Below are 18256 nucleotides of genomic sequence, written 5' to 3'. Positions count from 1 at the left end.
TATAAAGTATTTTCAACACATAATGTTTTATTTGATATCGATTTTAGCCCTCGTAAAAGTACACCCCCATTTCGACATTCGTTTACGACCCTCTTATGTCCGATTCTCACTCCCGCCCCAGAATATTGTTAATCTAGTGTTGTAGCGCCCTTATCTTGCCACTTGCCAATTATACGGGATTAACTGTCTAAATTCAAGTGGTTACGCAAACGGTGTAACTAGCGACATCTAATGGTAGAGACGTGATTTTAATATTTAAGTTGTTTCAAAAGGTTTACTTTGTGAATTAATTTCGAAAAAAAAATTTGAGAAACAAAATATTATTGAGAAAAAAAAAACTGTTTTTAAAAGAAATTTTTCATTAATCAGTCCCTGTACAATACGATATCTCAAAAAGCAAAAGATGGTTTATTATTGGAAAAAAAACGTTTTCAAAAGTTATTTTTTCATTTTTAATCGTGAAAGTGAAAAAAATAAATTCGGGAAAAAAAACAATATTAAAAAATATGTAACAAAGATTTAATGACCAATCCCTGTACAACACGGTTTCTCAAAAACGAAAAATAGTTTATTATAGTAAAAAAACCGTTTTCAAAAGGTATTTTTTTATTTTGAAAAAGTCAAAAAATTCGAATTCGATACAAAAACTCCATTAAAAAAAATTTGCAAAAAATTTAATTTGCTTAATGACCAGTCCCTGTACAATACGGTTCCTCAAAAACAAAAGATGGTTCATTATAGGAAAAAAACGTTTCCAAAAAGATATTTTTCCATTTTGAAAAAGTCAAAAAATTAAAATTCGAAACAAAAACTCCATTAAAAAAAATTTCCAACAAAATTAATTTATTTAATGACCAGTCCTTGTACAATACGTTATCCCCACCCCAATAAACACAAAGCACACGTGCAATTTTGATTATTAAGTATAGAAAGATAGTAAAAGGGCCGAAGGGCGAATTTATATACACGTCGAGAATCGTCGGCCGATGCCTTATTTCTCCGAGGGTCGACCTCAACACTGTGCATGTTTACATAGAAACCGCAGCTGAGTGGCACTCAAGCTGTGGTTGCACTGATACAGAAGCGACGTTGTCACGTATTTTACCACTTCATAATAAGTCGAGACAACGATTTATTTGCGAAATGTTTCACCGAGAATGAATTTTCTCAATTATTCTCGATATTAATAGTCCAGTCGATATTTCCAAAGCCTTGATCGACGTTAATAGTCCAGTCAAATTATTTTAATAATAATAATAGTGGAAAATCACCGATTGTGTATATTAATAGTCCAGTCGATATTTCCAAAGCCTTGAACGACGTTTATAGTCCAGTCAAATTATTTTAATAATAATAATAGTGGAAAATCACCGATTGTGGATATTAATAGTCCAGTCGATATTTCCAAAGCCTTGATCGACGTTTATAGTCCAGTCAAATTATTTTAATAATAATAATAGTGGAAAATCACCGATTGTGGATATTAATAGTCCAGTCGATATTTCCAAAGCCTTGATCGACGTTTATAGTCCAGTCAAATTATTTTAATAATAATAATAGTGGAAAATCACCGATTGTGGATATTAATAGTCCAGTCGATATTTCTAAAGCCTTGATCGACGTTTATAGTCCAGTCAAATTATTTTAATAATAATAATAGTGGAAAATCACCGATTGTGTATATTAATAGTCCAGTCGATATTTCCAAAGCCTTGATCGACGTTTATAGTCCAGTCAAATTATTTTAATAATAATAATAGTGGAAAATCACCGATTGTGGATATTAATAGTCCAGTCGATATTTCCAAAGCCTTGATCGACGTTAATAGTCCAGTCAAATTATTTTAATAATAATAATAGTGGAAAATCACCGATTGTGTATATTAATAGTCCAGTCGATATTTCCAAAGCCTTGATCGACGTTTATAGTCCAGTCAAATTATTTTAATAATAATAATAGTGGAAAATCACCGATTGTGGATATTAATAGTCTAGTCGATATTTCCAAAGCCTTGAACGGCGTTTATAGTCCAGTCAAATTATTTTAATAATAATAATAGTGGAAAATCACCGATTGTGGATATTAATAGTCTAGTCGATATTTCCAAAGCCTTGAACGACGTTTATAGTCCAGTCAAATTATTTTAATAATAATAATAGTGGAAAATCACCGATTGCGTATATTAATAGTCCAGTCGATATTTCCAAAGCCTTGATCGACGTTTATAGTCCAGTCAAATTATTTTAATAATAATAATAGTGGAAAATCACCGATTGTGGATATTAATAGTCCAGTCGATATTTCCAAAGCCTTGAACGACGTTTATAGTCCAGTCAAATTATTTTAATAATAATAATAGTGGAAAATCACCGATTGTGGATATTAATAGTCCAGTCGATATTTCCAAAGCCTTGAACGACGTTTATAGTCCAGTCAAATTATTTTAATAATAATAATAGTGGAAAATCACCGATTGTGTATATTAATAGTCCAGTCGATATTTCTAAAGCCTTGATCGACGTTTATAGTCCAGTCAAATTATTTTAATAATAATAATAGTGGAAAATCACCGATTGTGGATATTAATAGTCCAGTCGATATTTCCAAAGCCTTGATCGACGTTTATAGTCCAGTCAAATTATTTTAATAATAATAATAGTGGAAAATCACCGATTGTGGATATTAATAGTCCAGTCGATATTTCCAAAGCCTTGATCGACGTTTATAGTCCAGTCAAATTATTTTAATAATAATAATAGTGGAAAATCACCGATTGTGTATATTAATAGTCCAGTCGATATTTCTAAAGCCTTGATCGACGTTTATAGTCCAGTCAAATTATTTTAATAATAATAATAGTGGAAAATCACCGATTGTGGATATTAATAGTCCAGTCGATATTTCCAAAGCCTTGATCGACGTTAATAGTCCAGTCAAATTATTTTAATAATAATAATAGTGGAAAATCACCGATTGTGGATATTAATAGTCCAGTCGATATTTCCAAAGCCTTGATCGACGTTTATAGTCCAGTCAAATTATTTTAATAATAATAATAGTGGAAAATCACCGATTGTGGATATTAATAGTCCAGTCGATATTTCCAAAGCCTTGATCGACGTTTATAGTCCAGTCAAATTATTTTAATGATAATAATAGTGGAAAATCACCGATTGTGAGGTCGCGGGGGGTTTTTTCGGGATGATTGGGGCAGTTTTGGACAACTGGGAATTTGATTTAGGACATGAAAATTGACGCCCTTGGTGCCGGCTGTATAAAATAAAAAATTTAATGCGATTTCTGATCGACTGAAAATAACTGAAAACAACTCATGATTTAGGACATTGTAAAGCGGCGAAATAAACGAATAAAGCAGAAAAAAAGAAAGAGACCGAACCACCGCCCTCATCCGGAATTAATAGCCATAACTCGACTTTCATTCGGGCCGTAAATTTCGAAGCATAAAAATCTCCTCGGGACATAAAAGCTCCGACGAAGCATAAATATTTGATGTAACAACACAAAGTTGAAGTAAAGTGCATTCGCGTGATACATTCACGGAAGCCTCTTCGACTCTTTTCACTTTAAACTCAATGTTGGCGTTTCCAACTTTCTAAAGCCATTTCGAAATCCGTATAAAATTTAACGTTCAATCGACCGTACATTAGAGCTTGGTTTCAAAAAAGTATTGCCCAACTATCGATTTTCGTTATAATGCATATAAACATTTTTTCACCGGTCTTTCTATGAAAATAACTCTTCCTTAAGTGTTTTCTATACTTATTTTGAGAAAAACCAACATTAACTATCTCGGAAAAGCTTTTTTTAGTTTCAGTTTTGAACCTGGAACTTCCTAACCTAACCTAACCTAACCAGGCGAAACCGATTCCAAAATATTAAATCAGGAACATTCCGACACAACACCATATTGGTGTTGTCTCTTAAAAGAAGTAGTTTTCTATAAAAAATAATGTACCAGGGTTCAAGAGGTCTATTTGATCCCAGTTTTGAACCTGGAACTTGAAATTCCTCTTCCGATAGGTTCAAATCCTCAACCAAATTATGATGGGATGATAAGAGGGGTTGGTGGAGAATTTTTGTTAATCGACGCTTCTGAAAATGTCGACTTCTCGACGAAACCAAACTAAATGGGATGGAGTTATTAGTTCTATAAGTGTGTCACACTGTATATTTTGATATTAAACGAATTATTATACTGTATAATTCGATAAATGGACACTAAAGGGATGATTAGAAGGGTTGGTGGAGAATTTTTGTTAACGACGCTTCTGAAAATGTCGACTTCTCGACGAAACCAAACTTAATATTTTAATTTTTTTTTCAAAGAAGTAGTTTTCTATAGAAAATAATGTACAAGTGACTAAGAGGTCTTTTCGATCCCAGTTTTGAGCCTGGAACTTCCGATTCCTCTTCCGATAGGTTCAAATCCCAAACCAAATTATTAATAAATGACCCAAAATGGATCCTCACCATAGGAATGATCGATTTGTCAGTTAACCAGACGTCAAAAACTGTTTAAACCAAGATCTATTTCAATTTTTGATACAGGATGGAGTTATTAGTTCTATAAGTGTGTCACACCGTATATTTTGATATTAAACGAATTATTATACTCTATAATTCGATAAATGGACACTAAAGGGACGATTAGAAGGGTTGGTGGAGAATTTTTGTTAACGACGCTTCTGAAAATGTCGACTTCTCGACGAAACCAAACTTAATATTTTAATTTTTTTTTCAAAGAAGTAGTTTTCTATAGAAAATAATGTACAAGTGACTAAGAGGTCTTTTCGATCCCAGTTTTGAGCCTGGAACTTCCGATTCCCCTTCAGATAGGTTCAAATCCCAAACCAAATTATTAATAAGTGACCCAAAATGGATCCTCACCATAGGAATGATCGATTTGACAGTTAACCAGACGTCAAAAACTGTTTAAACCAAGATCTATTTCAATTTTTGATACAGGATGGAGTTATTAGTTCTATAAGTGTGTCACACTGTATATTTTGATATTAAACGAATTATTATACTCTATAATTCGATAAATGGACACTAAAGGGACGATAAGAGGGGTTGGTGGAGAATTTTTGATAATGTAGTAGATCGACACTTCTGAAAATGTCAACTTCTCGTCGAAACCAAACTAAATATTTTATTTAATTGAAATAATTTCGCTGAAATGTTTTTTTTTTCAAATCTTTTTATCAATTGTTAAAATATTATGTTAAAAATCGATATTTTTCACATTTTAACTGTTGAAATAATTCTAAATTACTTACAGACTTCGTATTATTGAATAAAAAATATCACCCTCGATTCTTTTCTTCGTTTATTACTTTGTTAAAGTCTTCGGAGGGTAAAGTTGATAATTTACATCGCATCTCGAACTTTTCAAATTCATTATTCATTTTATGGAAAGGCTTTCATTTGCATAAACGCGTTTGTTAACCCCCATCCCTGCCACCCGTATACTTTCCATGTTAATCACGCCATCCATAAATTTGTTTCGCCGCCCTCGTTTTCAACTTTTTACAACCCGCCACTTTCGAAATACTACAACAAACTAAGTCGAATATTTATTTCAACTATACGTAAATTTTCAAAAAAAAACTATTAATTACGAATTATTTTCGAAATCCGGCAACTACGCACGTTTATTTATATATATATGTACCTACGAAGGTTGATATACGTCAAATTTGACATTGTCATTATAAAATTTGACATTTCCGTCGACTAAAATCGGTTGTTGTATCTAACAACCCTCGTATAACCGAAAATCAGTGTTGATGATGAAAGGTTAATCAAAATTTTTTTTAATTCAAAATGCCGCAACCCACAAAACTAATAGTACGTCAACTGTCATATTTATACACCCACCACTCGATTCCACTCCTTATTACGGTTCTGCTTCCTATTCAGTACTCTAGCGAGATAAAAAGAGATAGATATAATTTATCAACATTACTAGTATCGCCATCTATGCGTCGGCGTACTAATTTCAATGATTTTTATTCGTATTAAAAAGTGTTTTCTGATAAAAATTTTCGTATAAAAACGTAACGGAATTATAAATTTGTACTTACGTGTCTTTCCTCGGCAGATGTGATACCTGCCAGCGCCATATCCATGGAAACGGCGGAAATAATGAAGAGCGTAATGGGAGGAGGGGCGGAAGTGACGACGGCGTCAACAGACACATGAAACAATTGAGATAAAAGTGTTACAAAATCGTTTTTTTTTTTTCATAACCGAAAACTTACACTAAGAAAAACGATACGTAAAACTACGTATAAATAATTATTTAAAACGTTAATATAGTTGAAAAAATCTTTAATCGGAATAACAGGATCGTAGAAATTAACGAATGTTTTATATTTACGAGGGTTGTACGAAAAAACGACGATTTTAAACTTGGGAAAGCGTTTTTTGTACTAAATATTGATACCAGTGTGATATTTCCGATTTATTTGACTTCTATGGTATCTTGTACTTTATAGAAATGAGAAAACTTGTTAAATTTTTTACATGTAAAGTGTCAAATTGGCAAAAAATCGTGCGACACGCCGTTTGGAACAATTGAATCGAAGTTACAACTTTGAAATGCTAGAATTGTCAAAAGATGTCGTTGCAACTGGAAATATTGTCAAAAATCGTTGATGGACACGATATTTTGAGCGATTTGGTAAAGAGAAATTATCATTGGACACCGACACTTGAAGATTTCTTTATATTTACGAGGGTGGTACGAAAAAACGACGATTTTCAACTTAGAAAGCTTTTTTTTGTACTAAATATTGACACCACTGTGATATTTCCGATTTATTTGACTTCTATAGTGTCTTGTACTTTATAGAAATGAGAAAACTTGTTAAATTTTTTACATGTAAAGTGTCAAATTGGCAAAAAATCGTGCGACACGCCGTTTGCAACAATTGGATCGAAGTTGGCACTTTGAAGTGCTAGAATTGTCAAAAGATGTCGTTGCAACTGGAAATATGGTCAAAAATCGTTAATGGACACGATATTTTGAGCGATTTGGTAAAGAGAAATTATCATTGGACACCGACACTTGAAGATTTCTTTATATTTACGAGGGTGGTACGAAAAAACGACGATTTTCAACTTAGAAAGCTTTTTTTTGTACTAAATATTGACACCACTGTGATATTTCCGATTTATTTGACTTCTATAGTGTCTTGTACTTTATAGAAATGAGAAAACTTGTTAAATTTTTTACATGTAAAGTGTCAAATTGGCAAAAAATCGTGCGACACGCCGTTTGCAACAATTGGATCGAAGTTACAACTTTGAAATGCTAGAATTGTCAAAAGATGTCGTTGCAACTGGAAATATTGTCAAAAATCGTTGATGGACACGATATTTTGAGCGATTTGGTAAAGAGAAATTATCATTGGACACCGACACTTGAAGATTTCTTTATATTTACGAGGGTGGTACGAAAAAACGACGATTTTCAACTTAGAAAGCTTTTTTTTGTACTAAATATTGACACCACTGTGATATTTCCGATTTATTTGACTTCTATAGCGTCTTGTCTTTTATATAAATGAGGAAATTTGTTAAATTTTTGACACGTAAAGTGTCAAATTGGTAAAAAATCGTTCGACACGCCGTTTGGAACAATTGGATCGAAGTTACAACTTTGAAATGCTAGAATTGTCAAAAGATGTCGTTGCAACTGGAAATATTGTCAAAAATCGTTGATGGACACGATATTTTGAGCGATTTGGTAAAGAGAAATTATCATTGGACACCGACACTTGAAGATTTCTTTATATTTACGAGGGTGGTACGAAAAAACGACGATTTTCAACTTAGAAAGCTTTTTTTGTACTAAATATTGACACCACTGTGATATTTCCGATTTATTTGACTTCTATAGCGTCTTGTCTTTTATATAAATGAGGAAATTTGTTAAATTTTTGACACGTAAAGTGTCAAATTGGTAAAAAATCGTGCGACACGCCGTTTGGAACAATTGGATCGAAGTTGGCACTTTGAAGTGCTAGAATTGTCAAAAGATGTCGTTGCAACTGGAAATATTGTCAAAAATCGTTAATGGACACGATATTTTGAGCGATTTGGTAAAGAGAAATCATCATTGGACACCGACACTTGAAGATTTCTTTATATTTACGAGGGTGGTACGAAAAAACGACGATTTTCAACTTAGAAAGCTTTTTTTGTACTAAATATTGACACCACTGTGATATTTCCGATTTATTTGACTTCTATAGCGTCTTGTCTTTTATATAAATGAGGAAATTTGTTAAATTTTTGACACGTAAAGTGTCAAATTGGTAAAAAATCGTTCGACACGCCGTTTGGAACAATTGGATCGAAGTTACAAATTTGAAATGCTAGAATTGTCAAAAGATGTCGTTGCAACTGGAAATATTGTCAAAAATCGTTGATGGACACGATATTTTGAGAGATTTTCGGTTTTTTTACAAAACACTAACCCAAAAATTAATGAAAATCCCTAATCGAAAAGAAACAACCAAGAAATGAGATCCAGGATCGTTAAACTGATTTCGAGATACATTATTGATACAAAAAAACTCCAAATGAAATAAAATAATAAAATAGAGTCGATTCTTCAACGCTCTAAGCTTCTAGTCAACTCGGAATCGTTTTTGAGTCGAATTCCTCTCTTGGAAACCGTGCTCCAAATCTCAATCTCGTAGAGTGCGAATCGTAAAGATATTTCATAGTATTTGGTCACGTGATCGTACCAGGATTCGTTGCTCGTAGCCTCGATACTCAACGAGCAGTTAAAAATGATAAAACATGCTCAGAAAGGATCGAATCCTGAACCTCAACGCGAGTTTTCTTTCTAAACTAACTTAACCGTTTGCAAAAACTGTGTCATGGTTTTAAATTTGTCGACGCGACCATTTTGTTTGATTTATCCCCGCCGTCGTTGCGAATCCCCCCAATTTATTCCGAGAGAAAGGGAAAGGGCGAAAGTGTAAATTACTTCTGAACGTCGTCGCGTCCTTTGACTTTCCAGCTCGCGACTTATAAAGTTAATTAAGTTTAATTTATATTTAATTATTTTTTATAGAACGGTGAATTTCGAGTTTAAAATTTTCTTTTTTTTTGTTTTTTTTGGATGATTTCTATCTCTAAATCGGGTCTTTAAACTCGATTCGACAACCGACGTTTTATTTCGGGAATTTTCATCATTTCGTCATTATTAAAGGGGTAACGTAAAATCCTCGGGCACCTTCTTAGGTAGTGCGAGTTAAATTTTGACTCAATTATTGAGTTCTCAGCATGAGAATCAGGTCTACCAACATTTTTTTGAATCAAAACGAGAGTCTGACAACTGGTATGAACTGGAAACAACTGCTCCAAAGTGAGTTAGAGTCCGAAAATTGGATATGTCAGTTTTTAGATATTTTTCGACTGTATCTCGTCCGCCATTTTGTTTTTTGAAATTTTGATCGTTAATTTTGGATCAATAGTCTCAAAAACTTATGTACATATCATATTTTACAATTTATCTGGTTTTTGTTTGGAATTATGTCATTTTTTAGATAGTTTTTAATTGAATCTCGTCCGCCATTTTGTTTTTCGAAATTTTGATTGTTGATTCGGATTCGGTAGCCTCGAAAACCCATGTATATCACATATTTTTCAATTTATTTGATTTATGTTTAGAATTATATCCATTTTTAGATATTTCTTGTTGATATCTCGTTCGCCATTTTGTTTTTTGAAATTTTGATCGTTAATTTTGGATCAATAGTCTCAAAAACTTATGTACATATCATATTTTACAATTTATCTGGTTTTTGTTTGGAATTATGTCATTTTTTAGATAGTTTTTAATTGAATCTCGTCCGCCATTTTGTTTTTCGAAATTTTGATTGTTGATTCGGATTCGGTAGCCTCGAAAACCCATGTATATCACATATTTTTCAATTTATTTGATTTATGTTTAGAATTATATCCATTTTTAGATATTTCTTGTTGATATCTCGTTCGCCATTTTGTTTTTTGAAATTTTCATCATTAATTCGGATTCAGCAGCCTTGAAAAATAATGTACATCTCAAATTTTCCAATTTATATGATTTATGATTAAAATTATGTCCAATTTTATATATATTTTGACTGAATCTCGTCCGCCATTTTATTTTTTGGAATTTTGATCGTTGATTCGGCTTCGGCTGACTTAAAAACCCATGTGCATTTGAAATTACCCAATTTATATGATCTTTTTCATAATTATGTTGATTTTTAGATATTTTTCGACTGTATCTCGTTCGCCATTTTGTTTTTTCGAAATTTTGATCGTTGATTCGGATTCTACTAGCTTTAAAAAATCATGTACATCTCAAATTACTCCAATTTATACGATTTATGTTTATAATTATGTCCATTTTTAGATATTTCTTGTTGGTATCTCGTCCGCCATTTTATTTTTCGCCATTTTGATAATTAATTCGGATTATTTAACCTCAAAAACCCACGTAGATCTCATAAAATTCAATTCTAGAATTATCTACGCCTAATAAGTTGGATATTTCGTCCAGTTTTGTAAACTTATCATGAGATTCAGGTCTACCAACATTATTTCGAATCAAAACAAAAACCTGACAACTGGTATGAACTGAAAACAACTGCTCCAAAATGAGTTAGAGCCCGAAAATTGGATACGAAAGTTTTTTGAGTTCCGAATCGAAAATTTTTCCCAATACCAGTAAATCAATAAACACAAAGTTTTTTCGTGATATTTTGGATGTAAAATTTCGTGATTTACACAAAAAATAAAAATCACGACATCTTGTTATATATTTTACGTTGTTTTTGGTAGCACGTTAAATACAAAATTTCAAAATTTTACCACTTTATTTTATCGAAAATTAAATTCCCTTTTCCCAAGTACTTTTCCACATTTCCCCGGTTGAAATTTCGTGAATTTACTACCCAATTTTTTTTTCCTCTAATCTCTAAAAACTATCAAAAATAAAAATTTTTTCAAACCCTTATTTTGCACTTTTTCGACGCCCTCGTAGCTCGAAAATTCCCGAGTACGGACCTGTTGTTTTTCTCACAAGTATTTCGGAGGTAACTCGGAAATTTTTCGAGTTTTGGCAACGTCGGTTCATTAGAAAATTTTCAAAACTGATGCGACGGACCTAATTGCGAGCGTCGTCGATTTAAATCGGGGTGTGTGTATCTAATAAAAAGACAATTCCGGGAAGCCGTTGGAAACGATCGTAAATTTGATTTTATAACCGACATTATCTTTAAAATTCATTTAATTTCGCACGAAAATTTCGAGTTTCCATAAAGTCGCTTTAAAATTTGATTAGGAAGTTTCGTTTATGGACTAACATCAATTTCGACGACACATTTTGGGTTTTTTTCTTTGATTTATTTTCAATCAGAATTTCTTTCAAGATCCTCCCGATTTTCCACTCGTTTTTTTGTTTGTAGATTTTTCGAATTTTTCGTTAGTTCGACTTTGTCGAAAGCTTTCTTCGTGTCTACGAACGCAGCGTTCGTTTTACGATGGACAAATACGAAAAACTGAATTTTGTATATGAAAATGAATCAAGTTACGATTCTGTACAAGTATCCCTTCGGCGTTCACCCTTATATATTCGCCCGTATTTTTTTTTTCGTTATCCTTTCATCCCTAACGTTGCTGGATGAAAAATTCTCATCCTATCCTCTGGAATTCATTTCAGATAGTTGATTTCAATAATACTTACCTTGTTCGCGATCCGGGATTGTTTTTAAATCGATTCAGGGGCGACGTAATTTTATATTTTATATTTTTTAAATTGATAAATAAAAGGAAAACGCTCAAAATGTGAAACAATCCTTTTAATATGTGAATGTTTTATTGAATATCCTGTTTTACATTTATTTAATCTCTTGGAATAGCTAATTGACTGTGGCTCTTGAGTAATAACTCGTCCTCCATTTTGTTTTTTGAAATTTTGATCGTCGATTCGGCTTCAGCTGATTCAAAAACCCGTGCAGAACTTATATTTTTCAATTTTCTTCTTATTTTTTTAGAATAATGTCCATTTTTGGATATTTTTTGACTGTATCTCGTCGGCCATTTTGTTTTTTTGAAATTTTGATCATTAATTCGGATTCAACAGCCTTAAAAACTATTGTACATCTTAAATTTTCCAATTTATAAGATTTATAATTAAAATTATGCCCATTTTTATATATATTTTGACTGTATCTCGTCGGCCATTTTGTTTTTTTGAAATTTTGATCATTAATTCGGATTCAACAGCCTTAAAAACTATTGTACATCTTAAATTTTCCAATTTATATGATTTATAATTAAAATTATGCCCATTTTTATATATATTTTGACTGTATCTCGTCGGCCATTTTGTTTTTTTGAAATTTTGATCATTAATTCGGATTCAACAGCCTTAAAAACTATTGTACATCTTAAATTTTCCAATTTATATGATTTATGATTGAAATTATGTCCAATTTTATATATATTTTGACTGTATCTCGTCCGCCATTTTGTTTTTCGAAATTTTGATCGTTAATTCGGATTCAGATACCTCAAAAACCCATGTACATGTCAAATTTTCCAATTTATATCATTTATGATTAAAATTATGTCCATTTTTGGATATTTTTGACCGTATCTTGTCCGCCATTTTGTTTTTTGAAATTTTCATCATTAATTCGGATTCAGCAGCCTTGAAAACTAATGTACATCTCAAATTTCCCAATTTATATGGTTTCTGTTTAGAATTATGTCCATTTTAATATAAATTTCAATTGTATCTCGTCCGCCATTATATTTTTTTGAATATTAATCATTAATTTTGATTCTGTAGTTTCAAAACCCCATTAGTTCTCATAATAATCAATTTATTCCATTTCTCTCTAGGTTTATATGGATTTTTAGATATATTTTGATCGTATCTCGTCCGCCATTTTGTTTTTTGAAATTTTGATCATTATTTCGGATTCAGCAGCCAGTCAAAAACCTATATACATCCGAAATATCCCAATTTACATGATTTCTGTTTAGAATTATGTCCATTTTCAGATATTTCTTATCTGTATCTCGTCCGCCATTTTAATTTTCGCCATTTTAACTTTTGATTCGAATCCAGCAATCTCTGTATACCTAATATCTCGCAAATCGAGAATATTTCTTACCAAATACGCCCTTGTTATCGATTTTATCCCAAAAAGATCTTTAAAAAGCCATTTCGTCCGGAATTTTTTTTGGGGGGGGTCAAATTAAAAAAAAAATCAAAACTTACCGCTATTCGATTTGACATCGTCCGGCCTGTGCAGATCCGGTTTCGAAGCCAACATAGAAAGAGGATGTTGAGCAGGTAAACCGCCGGATAGACCCAAGAGACTAGCCGCCGTACTAGGCGGAGCACCGCCTAAACTAGGGTGAGGAATCATCGGTATAGGGGGCGCCGCGTGCGTGGGAAGTTGTTGCGCGTGCATTTGCTGCAACAATCTCGGTAAATCGGGCCTTTGTTGCTGAAACAAAACGAAAAAAAATCGGTACATTCTGAAAACGAAACCCTTTACGCCGTAGGGGTCGAAATCCGCGATAATTACACAATAAAACTGTAAATAACATCCGAAAGGGCCAACTCGAAAAGAACAAAAAAAAAAACGGCTCAATTTTTAATCTTTTTTGTCTATCTCTCTCTCTCTTTGGGAGTGCGTGTTGTTTCGAAAGAGGACAAAGGGCCTGCCAGATGATGCCGCCGTAAAAAGCTACTACCGACCAGCGGGACTATCATAATCCAATTAGCATTCGATGTGGATGACGCAAGAGGGCGCTGATGTCGACTGCGAACTTTTTAAATTAAAAGTCCGGGGAGTCTACAGGGGCGGCACGACAACTTTATATAATCTTCACGCTAGATATTTAATATCAGATCGAGTCTGATCTTTCTTTGGTCTATCGAATCACCCAAACGCAAATTAAAAAGTTAATCTAGAGGAAAAGTCCGAGTTTGGTGTCTAAATTGTCGTTTTTCGAATCACCAGCCTCATTAAACTTAATATTCTGATCACTATCATCATTAAAAAGTTAATCTAGAGGAAAAGTCCGAGTTTGGTGCCTAAATTGTGGTTTTTCGAATCACCAGCCTCATTAAACTTAATATTCTGATCACTATCATCATTAAAAAGTTAATCTAGAGGAAAAGTCCGAGTTTGGTGTCTAAATTGTGGTTTTTCGAATCACCAGCCTCATTAAACTTAATATTCTGATCACTATCATCATTAAAAAGTTAATCTAGAGGAAAAGTCCGAGTTTGGTGCCTAAATTGTAGTTTTTCGAATCACCAGCCTCATTAAACTTAATATTCTGATCACTATCATCATTAAAAAGTTAATCTAGAGGAAAAGTCCGAGTTTGGTGTCTAAATTGTGGTTTTTCGAATCACCAGCCTCATTAAACTTAATATTCTGATCACTATCATCATTAAAAAGTTAATCTAGAGGAAAAGTCCGAGTTTGGTGCCTAAATTGTAGTTTTTCGAATCACCAGCCTCATTAAACTTAATATTCTGATCACTATCATCATTAAAAAGTTAATCCAAAGGAAAAGTCCGAGTTTGGTGTCTAAATTGTGGTTTTTCGAATCACCAGCCTCATTAAACTTAATATTCTGATCACTATCATCATTAAAAAGTTAATCTAGAGGAAAAGTCCGAGTTTGGTGTCTAAATTGTCGTTTTTCGAATCACCAGCCTCATTAAACTTAATATTCTGATCACTATCATCATTAAAAAGTTAATCTAGAGGAAAAGTCCGAGTTTGGTGTCTAAATTGTGGTTTTTCGAATCACCAGCCTCATTAAACTTAATATTCTGATCACTATCATCATTAAAAAGTTAATCTAGAGGAAAAGTCCGAGTTTGGTGTCTAAATTGTGGTTTTCCGAATCACCAGCCTCATTAAACTTAATATTCTGATCACTATCATCATTAAAAAGTTAATCTAGAGGAAAAGTCCGAGTTTGGTGTCTAAATTGTCGTTTTTCGAATCACCAGCCTCATTAAACTTAATATTCTGATCACTATCATCATTAAAAAGTTAATCTAGAGGAAAAGTCCGAGTTTGGTGTCTAAATTGTCGTTTTTCGAATCACCAGCCTCATTAAACTTAATATTCTGATCACTATCATCATTAAAAAGTTAATCTAGAGGAAAAGTCCGAGTTTGGTGTCTAAATTGTCGTTTTTCGAATCACCAGCCTCATTAAACTTAATATTCTGATCACTATCATCATTAAAAAGTTAATCTAGAGGAAAAGTCCGAGTTTGGTGTCTAAATTGTGGTTTTCCGAATCACCAGCCTCATTAAACTTAATATTCTGATCACTATCATCATTAAAAAGTTAATCTAGAGGAAAAGTCCGAGTTTGGTGTCTAAATTGTCGTTTTTCGAATCACCAGCCTCATTAAACTTAATATTCTGATCACTATCATCATTAAAAAGTTAATCTAGAGGAAAAGTCCGAGTTTGGTGTCTAAATTGTGGTTTTTCGAATCACCAGCCTCATTAAACTTAATATTCTGATCACTATCATCATTAAAAAGTTAATCTAGAGGAAAAGTCCGAGTTTGGTGTCTAAATTGTGGTTTTCCGAATCACCAGCCTCATTAAACTTAATATTCTGATCACTATCATCATTAAAAAGTTAATCTAGAGGAAAAGTCCGAGTTTGGTGTCTAAATTGTCGTTTTTCGAATCACCAGCCTCATTAAACTTAATATTCTGATCACTATCATCATTAAAAAGTTAATCTAGAGGAAAAGTCCGAGTTTGGTGTCTAAATTGTCGTTTTTCGAATCACCAGCCTCATTAAACTTAATATTCTGATCACTATCATCATTAAAAAGTTAATCTAGAGGAAAAGTCCGAGTTTGGTGTCTAAATTGTCGTTTTTCGAATCACCAGCCTCATTAAACTTAATATTCTGATCACTATCATCAATAACGATCTCGAAAACAGTTTAGGACTTTCCGAAACCCAAGTCAGTACAACAGATCGAGTCTGATCTTTCCTACGATCTTTCCTGCTCGGTGTTGGCTTCCAAAGGAAAATTAAAAAGTTAATCCACATGGAAATCATTCAATAAACCATGTAACAAATCTAGTAATCAACAACTGGGTGGTTAAGACAGCAATTTCAATGTTTGCCTGTCGTATTCTTTCTTGTTGTAAACGAGATCCTCAGTGTTAGGTCTGGAGATCTGGGTGGCCGGATTAATAAACTTCCACATCCTATAAGTGTTTGTTTGATCTAAAAAAATGACCAATGACGCTTTCAGTCCTCTACTGGTAGACATAAAGTTCTGAAAATAGTTTTTCGTGACGTTTTTCGTTATAATTTGTCTGCTAGATTACCAGATTTGGATCCTTTTACTTTTCGCCCCTAATAGAAGTTTTCAGTAAATCTTTCGTCCCATTTTGATATAAAAAATAAAAAAAGTTACCTTTTTGTTGAGATCGATAATGTAGGAACCGTCCGGTTTTATTTTCAATTATTGTTTCGGCGTTTGAACCCTTATTAATTGATGCTTCATACCAGATTTTTATCGTTTTACATTTTACGCTTTTCGTCCGATATTTTCGATGCAAGAATTTTAATTAAAATTGACGTTTTTCGTTTCGATAATTTCATCGGAAAATAAACAACGCGACAAAAACTTTCCACTGATACAGGATTTGAGGTTATAATTTCGGATTATGTCGTTTAAAACGTCAAATTTCATTATGTCAATGTCAAATTTGATATATTCGAAGCGGTATTGCCATATCTCAAAAATTTAAGTAGCGACCGATATTTGGGGTACATCGTGGTCCTCCAACCAATCTCCGGTTATTATCTGGACCTTGTGGAGGATTAGAAACTGTAGATTTTTGATCTTGAAGTTTTTGTGAAGCTGCCAGGACGTATTTCGTCCGACCTCAACACCCACCAAGCCAATTTGCGTCCAAACAAAACCAAATCCTGTAGTACAGTCTTTGCTTGGATCTTTGCTACATTAAACTTGATCTGACAGCTTCCAATCCATTCCAGACAGTTGTTGATGGTGTTGGGAGTTTATTCGATCGATCTTTTGGGGTCGAAATCCACAAAGACCAATTATTGGTATGGCTATTACATCAACGAGAAATCTACTCGCAAAAACATAAACACTCCGATCAAAATGTCGAAAATGTCGTCTCGTATATATTTTCCGAGAGGAAAAACATATTTTTCAAATAGGGTAAAGCGGAAAGAACTTCTCGAGGGACTATACGAACCTTATCGTCCTTTCTCTACTTCCCTAATCAACATTCCGATCACCTTTGGACTTTATCAAGCGAAGGCTCCCCCAATTCCCGACAGGAAAATTAAGTGGATTCAACATACCGTTTACAACAAGGGTTGATTTTCCTTCTAAAATTTCTCGCTAAATATATTAATTGAAGTTTTTGTTGTAACGATGATTCTTTAATCTTTTCTGTTTATATTGCGATGTTTGTCCTACGATTTATAATTCCGTCGGTTTTTTCATTGAGAAATGATTGCGGAATCGATGGGGATGTTTTACGTCATTGGGGATGAAAAAGATATCGAGAAATAAGAATCCGTCTCCACCGAGACCATTGGTGAACGTACGAGGGTTGTTTGAAACATCCATCTTGGTTAAAAAATGAAAAAAAGTTTTCGAAGTCAAAACATCGAATTTTTGATTCATCCACCGTACAATCCTTATTTAGCACTTGGTGATTTCTATTTTTTCCTCTCTCTCTCTCTCTTTGATCGAATTTTTTTTTTTTTTTTTTGGTGAAAATGACAAATAAGCCTCCGTACTATTGGATTTAATATTTAACGGCGTTCATAAGTTTGTACTAAAAGCTTTATAAAAACTAAAATATAATAAAGTTGGGGAAATGTGCTTGGGAAAGATCGTAAATTTCGACGTATTTTTATTATAGCCCCTTTCACACGTTGCGGTTTCAACAAGATTTTTTTTTTAATAAAAATTCGAGTAGTACGAATAATATATATATAAAAACATGGCAATTTCTTTTTATATATTGTGTAAGTATTATAAAACTCGAGTAAAGTAAGTCCTTTATTAAAATTAATATCCCTTAAGTTCTTTAAAAGTCTGATTCACACCCGACGAGTTTCGTATTTCGCGTAGAATTTAAATTATAACCCAATTAGAA

The 18256-nt window shown here is 32.9% G+C and overlaps 1 protein-coding gene across 1 annotated transcript in view; it reads right to left on the bottom strand.

Moving 5' to 3' along the window:
* LOC130900010 (transducin-like enhancer protein 4) overlaps positions 1-18256 on the bottom strand; it is a 136584-nt gene that overhangs the window by 32273 nt on the left and 86055 nt on the right. Inside the window, exons 6-7 of the mRNA XM_057810313.1 lie at positions 13320-13551; positions 6109-6134 (exon numbers count right to left, since the gene is read on the bottom strand). Of these exons, the coding sequence (XP_057666296.1) occupies positions 6109-6134; positions 13320-13551 (258 nt within the window). The remainder of the gene's footprint in view (positions 1-6108; positions 6135-13319; positions 13552-18256) is intronic.

This window comes from Diorhabda carinulata, chromosome 12 (assembly GCF_026250575.1).
Source record: "Diorhabda carinulata isolate Delta chromosome 12, icDioCari1.1, whole genome shotgun sequence".
NCBI classification, from domain to species: Eukaryota; Metazoa; Arthropoda; class Insecta; order Coleoptera; family Chrysomelidae; genus Diorhabda; species Diorhabda carinulata.
This window is presented reverse-complemented; position numbering and strand designations above follow the sequence as displayed.